Source organism: Bicyclus anynana, chromosome 3, assembly GCF_947172395.1.
Source record: "Bicyclus anynana chromosome 3, ilBicAnyn1.1, whole genome shotgun sequence".
NCBI classification, from domain to species: domain Eukaryota; kingdom Metazoa; phylum Arthropoda; class Insecta; order Lepidoptera; family Nymphalidae; genus Bicyclus; species Bicyclus anynana.
In genome coordinates this window covers 15,395,026-15,411,720 of record NC_069085.1, presented here as the reverse complement: position 1 = coordinate 15,411,720, position 16,695 = coordinate 15,395,026, and the positions used below count along the sequence as shown (strand labels likewise).

The 16,695-nt window shown below is 37.7% G+C and overlaps 2 protein-coding genes and 1 long non-coding RNA gene across 6 annotated transcripts in view; 2 read left to right on the top strand and 1 right to left on the bottom strand.

Annotated features, from left to right (window-relative positions):
- The window catches only part of LOC112058593 (leucine-rich repeat and calponin homology domain-containing protein), a 111,052-nt gene that overhangs the window by 54,138 nt on the left and 40,219 nt on the right, over positions 1–16,695 (bottom strand). For all 4 annotated transcript variants that reach the window (XR_008252412.1, XR_008252413.1, XM_052891257.1 and 1 more), the window contains exon 2: positions 15,062–15,206. Coding sequence is in view for 2 of the 4 variants with exons in the window: in XM_052891257.1 (XP_052747217.1) it covers positions 15,062–15,206 (145 nt within the window). In the remaining 2 variants the exon portion in view is untranslated. The remainder of the gene's footprint in view (positions 1–15,061; positions 15,207–16,695) is intronic.
- On the top strand, positions 109–1,289 carry LOC128199893 (uncharacterized). The gene is made up of 2 exons (XR_008252414.1): positions 109–805; positions 1,058–1,289. It is a non-coding gene; the product is annotated as an uncharacterized LOC128199893 (long non-coding RNA).
- Positions 11,922–14,177, top strand: LOC112058525 (uncharacterized). The gene is made up of 2 exons (XM_052891264.1): positions 11,922–12,234; positions 13,431–14,177. Exons 1-2 carry the CDS (start codon positions 12,039–12,041, stop codon positions 13,955–13,957), a joined length of 723 nt encoding a protein of 240 aa, XP_052747224.1. The 5' UTR covers positions 11,922–12,038; the 3' UTR covers positions 13,958–14,177.

The following is a 16,695-nucleotide window of genomic DNA, read 5'->3' as shown; positions in this document are numbered from 1 at the left end:
GAATGATTTGTTAAGATTTGACAGTTATTTGCGATTGTCTTCGAATTGTGTAAAGTTTTATGTTCATGGCTTATGTCAAAAACTTACGATGGGTCTTGAGTTGGTCTTGAGTCACCTTTGATCGTAAAACGGACAAATTGTGGATGTCCAAAATTCCAAAATAATAATTTATATTTTATTAAATATCTAAAATTAATATTTTTTTCCATTCTAAATCTCTCAATTCAGTCTCCCCGTCCACAGTTAGGACGAAACTTTGCGAAGTGTTTTGTTTGTAAACAATGAACTCTGTTAAAAAGAGTAATAAATTATATATTCTTTGCAATGAACCTATAAAGTCAAAACAATGAAGTTAATTGAGTGCCATTAATCGATTTATATAGGATGCTGAGACTTGGACTCTGAGAGAAGTGAGAAAAAGAATATACACGCTCTAGAAATGTGTTGAAGAAGAATGCTTGCATATCCTGTACACAGTCTCACTCCTCCAAGAACTGGGGATCAAACAGCATCTTTCTTCCAGCATCCAATGTCTTCTTACACACACTTTCTTTGGACGTACCAGAGAAAGAGACGATAAGTCCATAGAGCGACATAAACTCAATACCTACGATATTTAATACCATACCATGTTTTAGATTTCTGCGACATCTTGCATGTTGTTGTATCCAATGTGTTGGGATCCGTGTTCCAGGGCTTATGTGTGTGGTTTAGTTAAGTTTGCTGGTTATCAAGCAAAAAGGAATCGAATATCATTTTTAAAATTATGATTATGGCGAACGAACTCTTTCGTCATTGCTCATAGGTACATTTACATTTTCCATTGGTGCATGCCCACCCTAGGAATCCTAGGATTCTGAGCTACCGAATAGGAATAGGAAATAATAGTAGATAAGCCAATGGGTGGGAGTAGAATAGGATAGAAATAGGGAATGAGTCAAAGCGAAGCTTGTCTGTCTGCTATATTATCTTAGTACACAAACTACACTTACATTGAGGCTAAATGTTGATGTGTGTATTTTATAATATGTTCAATATTAACAATTTTGCTTTACAGGATATTTGGAATATGCCCTATAACTGCAGACTCCAATATTGCAAAAAGCACCTGCAATACAGTGGAATAACATATTGGTGTGCTGAAGAAGAGATGGCAAAGGCTTTTAGCTGATAGGACATTGTACTGATGACCCTGTTATCTGGTCAAATCATAAATGTGTGTGTATTATCAAAATATTTATATTTGATTTGGTCTTTGATATTTGAAAATAAAAGAATACTTACTTCGCTGAGTTTGTTTTTTGTAGTACTTTCCAAAACTAAAGCTTTCAGTTTAACATTTTACTATTAATTTTTGTTTTTTACCATTACAATAATTAAATAAATTATTCAATAAAGTGTAGTTGTAAAAAATACATTTATGATACCTGTGTATGTTCACCCCCCTGCAGTTTCACCCACATAATTCCTGTTCCCGTGGGAAGGAATACATGGCCTATAATACTCAAATGTGGATTTTTATTGGTAAAATAATCTTCAACATTGGTTCAGTAGGTCCAGTGTTTACCCCTACAATCTCACAAACTGTATCTTTTATTACAGTATCTTGACTACTAGTATTCTAAGAATTATGAAAATGATACCTCTGAGGGTGAAATAGGGGTTGGAAGTTTATAAAAAAAAGATTTTTTTAAGTTTATTTATTATAATAATAATAAATACAGTAAACATAGACTTTCAGTTAGACATTTTTTAAACCCACACAGCTTAAAAATAATCAAATATATACTTCTCATCCAAACAGTCGGCCTGTACAGTACTTTCAGACACTGTTTTGCTGATTAGTATATTTTCTTAAATCAGAAAGTCATCATCATGGATCAGTCATCAATCATGGATTCAGCCCTGCCCACTGTACTTGACAACATATTGGCCATACTTAAATGTTAAAGCATGTTTATTTTTAAATATGTTTTACCGTAAATAAATTATTACAGATGCTATATTTCTAACAGCTAGCAGGATAGGTATAATGAAGTTACACACTAAATAATCAAATTTATTTTATAATTAACAAAAATGAGTAAGAATATAGATGGATGGCTGACATAGAGAGCTCCTGGAATTAGACACACACACACACACACACACACCACATAATTCTTAAGCTGGCTCAGCTAGTCAGTCTTGTTGTCAAAGCACTTATCTTCATGTCTCTGAGTCAATATCAGTGGTTCATCATAATGGTCTGTTCATAATAATCAATTTAGTCTGAAATTAAAAAAAAAATTAATATTTCATACTAAAAGTTAGATAGAATCTTTGAGAGGAAAACATTAGCAGTGGTGTCCTGGGTTTGATCCCTGGCTGGGCCGATTGAGGTTTTCTCAATTGGTCTAGGTCTGGCTGGTGGGAGGCTTCGGCCAGTTACCACCTTACTGGCAAAGACCTACCACTAAGCGATTTAGCATTCCGGTACGATGCCATGTAGAAACCAAAAGGGGTGTGGATTGTCTTACTACTCCTAACAAGTTAGCCCGTTACCATCTTAGATTACATCATCACTTACCATCAGGTGAGATTGTAGTCAAGAGCCAACTTGTAAAGATTAAAAAAACCTGCTCCAATGTGGATTGGTAGTTATGGTGTTAATATACCACTATCAGATGTTAATGATAATTAATGTTCCGAAGGTCCTGTGTTTGATCCCCGGCTGGTCCAATTGAGACATACGGCCAAGCGATTTAGCATTCCGGTGTGATGACGTGTAGCAACTGAAAGGGTTGTGGATTTTCAGTTTTAACTTGTAAAGAATAAAAAATAAAATAAAACAGTAACATTTTGCTCTCAGTAGAGAGCATTTTTAATGGTATATCTAAATGCCTAGATAAACTAACTCTGCGAACCCATTGTAATTATGACACTGTTGTTGGCTGGTGAAGGAATAAAACACCCTAAAGAGCTAGAGAACTGTTCAAATCCTTTAATAATAAGTCTGTTTGTGAAGTCACTCATCACACACTTAGGTAAACCTATGTATATTAGTGCCGATTCATACGAGACTTAGAGATTAACACTGGGATAAAAATAACATGCGGACTTTTCTAAGAGACAGAGGAAATGCCCACCCTCTCCTTTTGCGCAGCCCGGATGTGCTAAATACTTCCCAACAAAGAAATTACTGCTATAACTAGTGCAGGGACATGTAGTAGACAAGCAGCGCGATCACTTATTAATCGGGCATTGTTGATTGTTCTTTAGTTGGCTAACTGTAAGTTAACCACTTGTAGTTACGCTAACCACCTTAGCCCTGCCTTGCCTGAGTTAAGCGTTGTTTTAATGAGAAACTTCTTAAGAAATGGACATCGACAAAATTAGATAGAGGTAGTTTTCTTTTTTGTTTACTTTTATATTTTTGATTAACAAATAACAATAACGAAGTAAACTTTGCTCCTAAGATCACTATAATTTAGTAAAACTTTGCTCAATTTCTAAATTCTCTTTAAAATCTGAAAAATAAAAATTTTATTTTGTTTTGTTAAATTATTATTTATAATCCACAGGTTATTAATATGCTATGTTTCACCACAGACTAATAGGATAACCCGTTATTTTGACACTAGCCTACACAGACAACAGGGAGATTACCAAATAGTCCAAATAGCCCTTGGTTAAATTCGTTAATTGCGTTTTGTTACTCGAGTTGCATGTACCATTTTCTCACGCTATTTTCTTCAATAGTAGATATTTTTCGTGAAATTTAATGCTTCTTTAATGTTTTAAACAAAAGACATAAAACTTTGTTAAAATATATGCATTATTATGGAGTTTGACTTAAATTTGATAATATTATTAACGATAGTTTCACTATCGTTTTGCATAAACAATACGCAATCTTCATGAATGATTTCAGTTCATCGTTCACCATCCGGTCTTCATATAATGAACTAAATTAGACAATACCAATGTAAAGTTACGATTGATCGTTGATCGTAGCCGATCGTATGAACTTTACGATCAATGAACTCCGTTAGACAATTAGGCCCCTGGACCAATTAAGAAAACCTCAATCGGCCCAGCCGGGGATCGAACCCAGGACCTCCGTCTTATAAATCCACCGCGCATACCACTGCGCCACGGAGGCCGTCAAATACCCTCGGAACCGTGGCGTGGTGTCGTATTCAACTATATCCTGGACAACCATTCAGTCATTTCGCACCATTTTGATGTTCTACTACATTTTACTTCTTTATCATCCACTAGCCGACGCCCGCGACTTCGTCCGCGTGAAACTTGATGTAAACTTTCAACTACCCCTATCCTACCCCTACCCTACTCCTACCTACCCCTACCCTATTTTTCTGGTTGATTTGTTACACCTTATGTCAGAAAAACCAAAATATTTTACGGAACCCTATTTTTTTTCCACAATAAAATTTAGCCTATGTTACTTGTGGATAATGTAGCTTTCGAATGGTGAAAGATTTTTTTAAATCGGTCCAGTAGTTTTTGAGCCTATTCATTACAATCAAACAAACATACAAACAAAGTTTTCCTCTTTATAATATTAGTATAGACATACACGTATATGAATAACGAGACCGTGACATCCCCGGTCGTTCACCCCGCCCACTGATCTTTATACCGACCACACCGACCTACAAACCGCTTCACTGTTAACATTATCATTTATCAGTATCACTGTGCGTTCTTTTTGTTACGGGAATTACGGTGTCACGACGTTTACGACTACGCAAACAAGATAGTTACGGTATTACAACATTTTAGGGTTTACGACCAAGGAAGGCGGAAATGGACAAGACAAATACGAGTAGTATGCAGTCCATATATTTGAACAATCTTTAAATATACATCATCATTCATCATTATCAACCCATATTCCCTCCCGAATCGGAGGCAGAGGTCATATCCACTGGGCTATCACGGCTCCCTTTAAATATACATGCCGTGATTATATTATGTGTTTTGTGTTAGATTGAGCGTCTGTCATAGCCACCCCCCCAAGCCAAGTGGTATGTCGATTCTCCTATTAGTGGACTCATCAACACCTTGAAGTTATGGGAAATACTACCGAGCATCCTGTATTTATGGAGCATGGGCTGACAAACAGTTTTTATAAATAACGGAGATTACCCACCTTAAGTGCCACGTCGATTCTCTTTCTACGATCGCTAACGTTTCGAAAACTAGAATTATGTATGGGAATGACATTTGCTATCTACAGGTCACGTGATCAAGATCTGTCATTCTCATACATTTTCCTAGTTTTCGAAGCGTTAGCGATCGTAGAAAGAGAATCGACGTGCCACTTGGCTGGGGGGGGGGGGGCTAAAATCTTCGTTATTTATAAAAACTGTTTGTCAGCCCATGCTCCGTATACAGGTTGCTCGGGAGTATTTCCCATATCTTCAAGGTTTTGACGAGTCCACTTATAGGAACCGAACTGCATATACCTAACTATTTTTTTTAACTAAAAAAAAAACTTTTTCATACAAAGTATTTCAAATAAAACACGTCTTTAGGTAAAATGAAAAGAAATATTATTTTATTCTACGACAAGTTAAGATGATGACAGTACTGCACTACATTTTTGACAAGAGCGACCTCTGTGGTGCAGTGATTTTCTTGATTACTTCAAGACAGGCCTGCTATACAAAGCCCTTGCACTTTCTGATAGTGGTGTATGAATGCAGCCTGTATATCATTTTGTCGATATCGACGTAGTTGCAACAGGCACTTCGCACTTCACTAGTTAGCTACTTAGCTATATTTATCAATGAATAAGTTTCGCTACATCATTATATAAGGATACGTATAGAAAAGACACATTTTTAGATCTATTTACAAAAGAAATATTATTTACTCCGAAAATATTCATTTAGAACACATATTTAATTAATTTTCCTTAAAGAATTAAAAATACTCTCGAGCATCCTTTATATAACGAACTATAGATTTTGAACGGTAGTTTTGGCAGGTAACATGTTTTAGAATACAAACCAAAGTTAGTCTAAGTATATAGCCTCAATAACTCAACGGTAAGAGCGGTCGGACTCATCACCGAGGGGTGGTGGTTCGATCCCCACCCCGTTGGTCTATTGTCGTACCCATTCCTAGCACAGTCTTTCCCGACTAGTTGGAGGGGAATGGGAATATTGTTCATATTATAAAAAAAAATGGCAAATATTCTTTTTTAAAAAAAACCGTGTTCTTTTTATATTTAAAAAAAAATAAAGAAACAATTAGGATTGATTAGGTCTATAAAACAAGTGACGCAAATACACTACGTCTCGTAAATGCACAACATTGTATCACTCAAACAGTGTTTCGTTCAATCATAAGTGCCATCGCTGAAATTTGCCAGTCTCACAGCTATTTCCGTCTAAAAGGGCAACGACTCGACAATCGTTAAGTCAACTATTTTTGAAACACCATCGAATTCGTTCGTTAATTTAATGTGGTGGACACACGCAATTAAAGAACTGTATTACACCATAGACAAGTAGATCATACTAGAGGTATATTGGTATATGATCATAAATCAATTTGTGCATGCCTAGCATGCGACCAATGACAAATCTCGTGAAAAAAAAATCATAGCCTAAAATTTATTAGGCTATTTTTTTATTCCCACATTCCCACAAGAAAGAGAACTATCAACTACGCAGGTTAAACCGCGGGACGTCTGCTAGTGTTCCATATATATATTATAGTATATTCTGACCCAGGAGTCAAATTTAGAACCTCTTAAGGCTTAATCCAAAGCTGCATACCTACTGCATAGTCTTTCACATGACCAACGAGTAATCGTATAACTTTTAGATTAGATACCTATAATTAGTTATACAATTCACAATGTTGACGTAAAACTATCAGATATGCCATTTTCGGTTCTTCGCTGCTGACATGAAACTAGAAGGCGATTTGCATGGGCACAGTTCATTGCCTAGTATGGACAAACGACTTTTAGACAGAGTGGGTATGTATCTGTCTACGCGTATTCTAATTCCAAACAAATGTCACAACAAAATGACGAAACGCGGTCGCAGCTGACACACCGCGTCCATTTTGTCTGTCGCACAACTTACTACCGGTTGCATATAAACTGAACGCACGATTGATTCGAGTGAAAGTGATTGATTTATCTGATCATTCAAAAAAGAAGAGCATTTAACTGGTGAAATGAATCGAGATTGTGAATGGGCGCTCTTTAACAATTACGCTAAGTACACACTTAAAGTGCGGCCGCTCAGAGATTGCGTTTCTGACACCTGTCAATGTCAATGAGATATTTTAATATCTTAAATAACCTTAATAACGAGCTATAACAATAACAATTTAATACACATGAAAACTTACAATAATGTAATAATTTTGTGCTCGGGCCCGGTCAAGCTTCGCTTTGACTGATGTGCACTTCTTCTCTATCCTACCCTACTCCTACCGCTACCCTACCCCTATTTTACCCTACCCCCGAAATCATTTGTTACAAAAAATGTGATAAATGATGAACCGCTCGACTGATTTTGTGCAAACTCCACATCAACCATCTACTAAATAGTCCGAACAAAACCTAAACATTTGGTTTAGGTCCATTATTGAGTTATAAAATTACAACAAAAAAGAGGCATTGATGATTGATATATACACATACGTATAGAGAATAGATATAGATTTATAGATTATTTAATTAACGAATATAAAAACGTAAGTAACATTGACAGGTGACAGAATCGAAATCTCTGAGCGGCCGGACTTAGCATTTAAATAACATCGTAAGAAAGCAATGCAATTAAAACATTGTTTACGAAGAGTATCTGGGGATGTTTCGGTTTTGGGTAGAATTGGCAGAGGGCTTTTGGTTCTCTGGGCTCTGATCAATTATAGAAGGACCTGTATCGCACTCAATGTCACGAACAAAAATGTCTGTCATTTTCTAAGGAAAACGGGCTTAAATTTTGTATATATTTTATACTAAACTAGAAGCTTTTTACACAATTCAATTACACAAAAAGGTATTTTTACGAAGCTCTTTAACCGACGAACACGATTACAACTATTTAACATCGATTCTATAGAGACAGTAACGACTAGCGAGGCAGGTCTATACAATAATTGGTCTGAGGTTCTGGGTGATCTTTTTTTATTATTTTACAAGTTAGCCCTTGACTACAATCTCACCTGATGGTAAGTGATGATGCAGTCTAAGATGGAAGCGGTCTAACTTGTTAGGAGGAAAATCCACACCCGTTTCGGTTTCTACACAACATCGTACCGGAACGCTAAATCGCTTGGCGGTACGTATTTGCCGGTAGGTGGTAACTAGCCACGGCCGAAGCCTCCCACCAGCCATACCTGGACCAATTAAGAAAATCTCAATCTGCCCAGCCGGGTATCAAACCCAGGACTTCCGTTTTGTATATCCAACGCGCATACTACCTACTGCGCCACGGGGGCCGTCATGTAGTTGCCATAGAACGGCAGCATGCGATTTGAACTGGCTGAAACTTTTGATGGCCTCAGTGGCGCAGTGGTATGCGCGGTAGGTATTCAAGGCGGAAGTCCTGGGTTCGATCCGCGGCTGGGCCGATTGAGGTTTTCTTAATTGCTCTAGGTCCCTAGCTGGTGGGCTGGTGATTCGAATAGCGTTCCGGCACGATGTTGTGTAGAAACCGAAAGGGGTGTGGATTTTCATCCTACTCCTAAGAAGTCAGCCCGCTTCCACCTTAGATTGCATCTACCATCAGGTGAGATTGTAATCAATGGCTAACGTGTAAAGATTAAAAAAAAATCACTACAACTTATAATGGCTTATATTTTATGTCTAACACCGAGATAATTATTATACTCTGTTGTATTTATACTCAAAGGCACAATTATCCGCCAACTTTAATATACTCGCGACATATAAAAGTGGGCGGATAATTGTGCCTCTGAGTATATTTTTGAAACTATAAAACAACCATTAGTCAGTATGTACTTATAGATATCCGGTTGAGGATAATGTGTCCTGACAGGTTTTTCTACTCGGCAGGCAGATAGAACATTAAAATATCAATGAGAGATGTTCGCGAAACCGGCTGGCGACAAACGAGCTAGATAACTAGCACCGGCTACGTTTACAGCATCTCATTATCAACCCATATTCAGCTCACTGTTGAGCACGAGTCTCCTCTCAGAATGAAAGGACTTAGGCCAATAGTCTACCACGCTAGCCCAATGCGGATAGGCATACTTCACACACGCAGAGAATCAAGAAAATTCTCAGGTATGCAGGATTTTTCGCGATGTTTTTCCTTCACCGTTTGAGACACGCGATATTTAATTTCTTAAAATGCACACAACAGAAAAGTTGGAGGTGCATGCCCCGGACCGGATTCGAACTCACACCCTCCGGACTGAGAGGCAGAGTTCATATCCACTGGGCTATCACGGCACATATTTATAGATATGGGTACTTAAACATAATTAATATTAATAATTAAGCTATTTATAAAATAAAGTATCGTAACTAAATACTTAAAATAAAATAAAATGCGCGTGTTCCAATTCGTAAAAGCCGCGGTGAATTAAACGCAACGTATGCACGCGCGAGGGCGTACAGCGTTTCGCTTTCGTCATACTCCTAGTCTCTTAGTCTACGCGAGGCATGACGTGACAAACTGACTGCCGAAGCGAGCGCCAGTGTTACCAACTCTCCAAAATATTTATCCCTACAGTTTGTGTCAAAAACCCCTAAAATCAAAAAAAATTATTGAGTTATCCCCCTAAAAATATAAATTCATAATAATTTAGAAATAATATGCTGTAATATGTTTCAAAAGTCTATATTTAATACAGACAAAATATTACGTCTTTATCTGAAGATTCAGATTTTTTGAAATTATACATGTTGACAATGAATAAATTTAACATTTTTTTAATTCGATGAAAATTGCCGCCAGTTGCCTCAGAATGGTTGTAGAATAACTTATTATATATCGTTATAAGTCGCTAGGTCAAGAAAGAAATATTAAAATTATCATCAATTAACACTGATATTTAAATCGGTAAATTTAGAATTAAGTAATAAGTAATTTGATTTCTATTGTATAGTTTAAATAATTTATATATATATATATATATATATATATATATATTTTATCCATTCTGTATTTTAGATTAAGTATTCTTATAGTTTAGTATAGAAAATAAATTGTATTAAATTAGTAAATAGTGTATTTCCGCACCAGTCATGATTTAAAATATTAATATTGCAAATAAATTTTAAACTTTAGTTTTAGACAGTTGCATGCGGTGTTTACCTATAAATAGATTTGCATTTTATCTTTCTGCTCCTTGCATTTATGTTTAATAATTGTATTATTTGTATGTCAAATAAAGAGAAAAGAAAAATAAATTCTACTTAAAAATATTAAAGAGTCATCAAAAATATTAAAAATTCCTGAAAATACCCCTAAAAAATCCCATTTCACTTATTTGCCCCCTAAATTTGGGGGAAAAGTTGGGAACCCTGGCGAGCGCCGCGCCGGTGTCCGGCGTGCGACCGCAGCGCGCAGCGGCGGCGTGCGGGCGCGGCCGCCGCGTTCCCGCGCGTCCCCCACTCCGGGCGCGGTCGCCTCGCTCGATACAGATACGCAGCTGCGAGTAGGGTGACCATCAATCTGGTACGTTATTTTGCATGTAATGCTGCGATTTTGTGAAGTGAAGAAGCCGTGATAGCCCAGTGGATATGACCTCTGCCTCCGATTCCGGAGGGTGTGGGTCCGAATCCGGTCCGGGGCATGCACCTCCAACTTTTCAGTTGTGTGCATTTTAAGTAATTAAATATCACGTGTTTCAAACGGTGAAGGAAAACATCGTGAGGAAACCTGCATACCAGAGATTTTCCTTAATTCTCTGCGTGTGTGAAGTCTGCCAATCCGCATTGGGCCAGCGTAGTGGACTATTAGCCTAACCCCTCTCATTCTGAGAGGAGACTCGAGCTCAGCAGTATACTAGTCAGCCATTCAGTCAGCAGTATAGTAGACCCGAATATGGGTTGATAACGTAGCGTAACACTGCGGTTTTAAACAATAGATCTTTGCAGTTCGGTTTTTAAAGTAAAATTTGTCTTGGGGAGTAAGCTTGTGAATGCTTTACGAAATGTATAATCGGGCGAGGCGAGCGGACGTTGAGAGAGAGAGAGCTAAAGAAGTTTTACTTTAGTTGTGTAGTATGAAGCACACAAATTTAGATCAGGTCTGGTCTGTTCTGTTGGGAGGTTTGGGCCGTGGCTAGTTATACTCACACGTGCATAGACGTACTGTGCCCAAGCGATATAGCGTTCCGGAAAGTTGCTGCTAGACTAGTCAGTGATAAGGTAGATTAAACTTAAAACAAGTTCATCAAGTTAGTTCGGAATCAAGGACTAACTTGTCTCAATCAAATTTAAACAAAAATAAACTCAATCAGAATAATATCTTCCAAAATCAAAGGAATATAAATATTCTACTATATAAAAATAAGTCGAGTTTTCCTTCCTGACGCTATAACTCCAGAACGCACGAACCGATTTCCACGGTTTTGCATTCGTTGGAAAGGTCTCGGGCTCCGTGAGGTTATAGCAAAGAAAATTCAGGAAATATTTCAACAAAAAAACAGGAAAATCTTTATTCACATAAAGCGCCATCTCTGATACAAAGAATGTACTACAAACCAATATTGCAGGGGTAGGGTAGGGGTAGTTGAAAGTTTACATCGAGTTTCATGCAGACGAAGTCGCGGGCGTCCGCTAGTAAATTATGTAATAATATTTTTTCAATAATAAAAACATAGTCATCTTGATTGTCCTGCTTCAAAGTTCGACCACGCTGGACCTCCTAACGTACCGCGCGGCCATTTTGAATCTGCACCGCGCGTTCCGTCGCTGCGCGTCAGTCGCCCGGCGCCCGCTGCCCGTGTAGACAGCCGCGTTTGCACGCCGCTCGTTCGAACGTTCAAAAAGGGAGCCCACGAGAGCTAACCACACCAACAAAATGTGCGCCAACACGGTCCAGTTCGAATACGACCCAGAGCGGCTGATCGAGGAGGTGAAGAGACGCCCGGGCATATGGGACTTCGAGCACGTCGAGTACAGAGTGAAAAACAAAAGGCACGAACTGTGGTCCGAGGTCGTGAACACGCTCATGACCGGCGACGTCAAGATATCAAAGAGCGAGATGCGGGAACTAGGTAAACGTTTGCCTCTACTGTTTGTAACCGTCTTCAAAGAGAGGCGAAGACTTCGGCGTTTTGTTATCACAGCAAATGTAACACGTGTTAGGAGAATCTCCTATTAAGTCGTCTTTGGTTTTTTAAACTTGCAATTATTACTTCATAAGTAGATATTTTGTGCAATCACTTCAAACAATATTATCAGGTTACCTATAAAGGAACCAATAGGTATAAGTGTGACCATTTATCAAGTGCATATTAATTTATTTATTGTTGTTTACACTTGTAGTAAATTGAGTACTTACATAAAATAGAAAGATATTGGATATTGCCTACGATAGCACAGATACAAATGTAGGTCCAACAACTTATTGATTAGGGTTATTTATAGCACTAGGGGACATCCACGTCGTCTCTCGGATAATTATCTCTTTATTTATTTATTATATTCTAGACAAGTTAGCCCTGACTACAATTTCACCTGATGGTAAGTGATGATGCAATTTAAGATGGCAGCGGGCTTACATGTGAGTAGGATGAAAATCCACGCCCCTTTCGGCTTCTACACGACATCACTTGGCGGTACGACTTTGCCAGTAGGGTTGCTACTAGCCACGACCGAAGTCCCCACCAACCAGACCAGGATCAATATTAAGACAACCTCAATCGACCCAGCCGGGGATCGAACCTAGGACCTGCGCTTTTTAAATTCACCGCGCATACCACGGCGCCACGGAAGCCGTCAAAAGCTAAGCTTAATTGCAAAACAATCGGTTTAAAATTTAAAACATTATCATTGAATTAACAATCTAGAATTTAAAAATATTTCAGGGCTAATCCAGATTAGTAAGCGAACACGACCAAAACTGTTTAGCCATTTTTGTGATATCAACTTTTACATTTATTCTAACATTAGAAGAATTCGTATGCAAATTTCAAAATATAAAAATGCAAATTCTGGTTGGTGGGAGGTTTCGGCCGTGGCTAGTTACCACCCTACCGGCAAAGACGTACCGCCAAGCGATTTTAGCGTTCCGGTACGATGCCGTGTAGAAACCGAAAGGGGTTGTGGATTTTCAAGTTAGCCCGCTTCCATCTTAGACTACATCATCACTTACCATCAGGTGAGATTGTAGTCAAGGGCTAACTTGTAAACAATAAAAAAAAAAATGTTTATCACGAAAACTACAAGTTACCTTTCTACCAATTCGCAGAACTCCAGCTGCAGAAGAAGTGGAAAAGCATCAGGGACTGCTTCCAGAAGTACGTGACACATCCGAACAGAACGAAGCGGCCGTACTTGTACGCAAAACAACTGGGCTTCCTCAAACTGCAAAAGACCGACGCGCAGTGCCAGGAGGTGGGATCGAGCGACTCGGACAGCGGACGACGCTCGAAAAGAGTTTGGAAAACTAAGAAGAGATTGAAACTGGCGAGACAGAGCTCCGACGACGATAACGATACCGCTGACGATGACTACAGTACAGTAGAAGATGCAACAAACGATTCATCTGCTAAAAACGCGAGCGGCAAACACAATAGTATGGTAGACGAATTCGCGTTCGCGAATGTCGATCAGAGTAGAACCGAATCGGAGGATCCAGATAAACTCTTCCTTCTCTCGCTGTTACCTCATTTGAAGACGATTCCCGACGAATTCCGCCTGAACGTCAAAATGGAAATGATGCAAGTATTGAGAAACGCCCAACACCAGGTTTCGATGGATTATAAAATAATCTAAAAAAAGGCTTCAAAAATACATTGTGATATTATAAAAGACACTATTGTAAATTGTTGAACGTAAAAAGTTTACAGACTTTAGAAGACTGCTATAATTGTGTTTTTTCTTGGTTATAATTTAAGAATAATACGTGTAATTGTTAACTACATTAAGTAGTATTTTAATAATGATTTCACTTGGCTTTATTTTTTAAGTGTAAATAAAATAAATACTAAAATTATTACTCTCTTTAAAAGTTCAGTAGACTTCTAATAAATCAAAGGCTAAGTACACAAAATGAGTACTGTAGGTAATTGCAGAAAACCATGACACTAAAAAAGACAAATTTAATTTTGTACCTTAATTTAAATAACTAGAGAAATTGAGAATTTATTATAGGCCCAAAAAGGCCCTTAAAAATCGATATGATAGTTCAGTTTGGAGAGTTATGTAAATATCATCATTCATCATTATATTATGATTATAATTAACTTATAAGACATCTATGGATGATGCGATTGTTTGTGTTAAAATAAATTAAGGGTCCCTTCCCTCTGAAAAATGCCTGTACTGAGCTTTTAGGATGTGTTTAACATAAAGTCGATAACAGCTTGACGACCTCCGTGGCGCAGTGGTATGCGCGGTGGATTTACAAAACGAAGGTCCTGGATTCGATCCCCGGCTGGGCAGATTGAGAATTTTCTTAATTGGTCCAGGTCTGGCTGGTGGGAGGCTTCGGCCGTGGCTAGTTACCACCCTACCGGCAAAGACGTACCGCCAAGCGATTTAGCGTTCCGGTACAATGCCGTGTAGAAACCGAAAGGAATGTGGATTTTCAACCTCCTCCTTACAGGTTAGCCCGCTTCCATCTAAGACTACATCATCACTTACCATCAGGTGAGATTGTAGTCAGGGGCTAACTTGTAAACAATAAAAAAAAAAACAGCACGTACACGTGCTGCAAAAGTTACGTCGTCAAGCTGTTATCGACTTTATGTTATGACTGTTACGAAATTGTTTCGCATCACTAATACAACTGTCAGTTGAAACGTCTTACGGATCATCATTCGGCGCGCGAACTATAAGTAAGGATAAAATTGAAATATTAAGTTCTCAAGTACTTACCTAAGGTCTAAATATGTGAGGGACTGTAGTCCCCCCACTCCGTCTGGCACAGTCCTTATAATATTCTGCGACAATAATAACTTTTCTAAATAAATGTACGTTGTCACTTCTTCTGGCACTTCACTGAAGCGATTCTTAGATAAATCTGAAACAAAGAGAGATGTTTTTAAAACAATAAAATTATACATATAATAATTGATTAACATTGAATAATAATAAAATATTGGGAGGAAATTCGCAAACATATTCTTATTCTTATTTTTAACAGATTCAAGTGAAGAAGGAGCCAGTTCACAGAACAATGCATTAATAGAGTTTATTCTTATCATCAAAAAAATAAAATACAATTATACATGAATAAAGGAGAAATAGAATACAAAAATATAACCATAGCCATAAATTCTGACGATTTTCTAAAATGCTGAAATCATTTTATAGAGTGTCAGAAAACTATAGTTAGCAGTTAAAAATAATAAAAATATAGTTAGCAGCTGAAAACAGCGAAATGATGACAAATTAATTAAAAAATAACTGAATAATGGCACACAGATCGTACGTATCGGACGCATCACATCAAACGGATTTTTAATTTTTCGGTTAATAAAAACCGTTCGATGCAATCCCGTACACACTTGTATGACTTTGTATACAAAGAATAAAAAAAATCCATTTGATGCGATGCGTCCGATACGTACGATGCGGATCTGTGTCTGTGGACGCCTGCCACCTAATGCGTCTACCCTGGCAAGGATTAAAACGCACCAATCAAAACCACTGAGTTCATAGTGTGTAATTTAATAGCCCGCCAAAGTAAACGAAGGGGGACGCAAACTTGAGGGAAAACAATATTTCCTTTCATTAACGCATGCGGTTTTACGATCCAAGTAATGGTCCGCCATGAAAACTGCTCGTAATACGGAATGTGTAAGGAGTTATTCACAGTTGTGAGTTGGGAACAAGCGACATATACAACCAATTAAACATGTCCTTCAAGTACAGTTGGTTGTAAAAAACCAGAGCAGTCAATTTATGGTCTATTTAGATGCTATGTAGCTATATGAAGGTCAGGGTTGGAGACAAAATTACTTTTATACAGCTGTAAAACTCAATCACAGTTATTGTTTACGTCATTCGGACGTTTTCCTGCTTGTCTCCTGCTGGCCTATTTATTAATTTGGTCATTATTAATAACCGTTTAAAGTAATCATCAAATCAACTGAGAAATGTCATCTACCTATATGATACCTATTAGATAAAGGGTTGTTACTAAGCACTGGATGACATTTGTTGCCTGCTGATGTATAGTCCAGAAATAAGTGTACAGTGAAATGTACAAGTATATGATAAAGCTGAAAACTTTGTCGCTACTCGTAAAATACCTGATATGCATTAAACGAATTAACAACCTCAATCTCTTTCAGTGATCTAAGTTTACTCACTTACAGCTGATCTGTTTACTAATTTGGTCTTTATTAACAACATATGATATTATCAACTGTATGATATCCCCGAAGGATTGTCAGTAGGCGCCGGATGACATTTTGTTACATTGAATCTCAAATTCGTACTTAAAACAGCCAGTTTCTTCATGTAACAGTAAAAGCAGTAAATAGTAAAGAAGACTTTATTTTTCC

Excerpts from the sequence above, each read along its gene's own strand:
- LOC112058525 (XM_052891264.1), top strand. The coding sequence starts at position 12,039 with ATGTGCGCCAACACGGTCCAGTTCGAATACGACCCAGAGCGGCTGATC. Across the intron at positions 12,235-13,430 it reads GAGCGAGATGCGGGAACTAG|AACTCCAGCTGCAGAAGAAG; the intron begins GTAAACGTTTGC and ends ACCAATTCGCAG.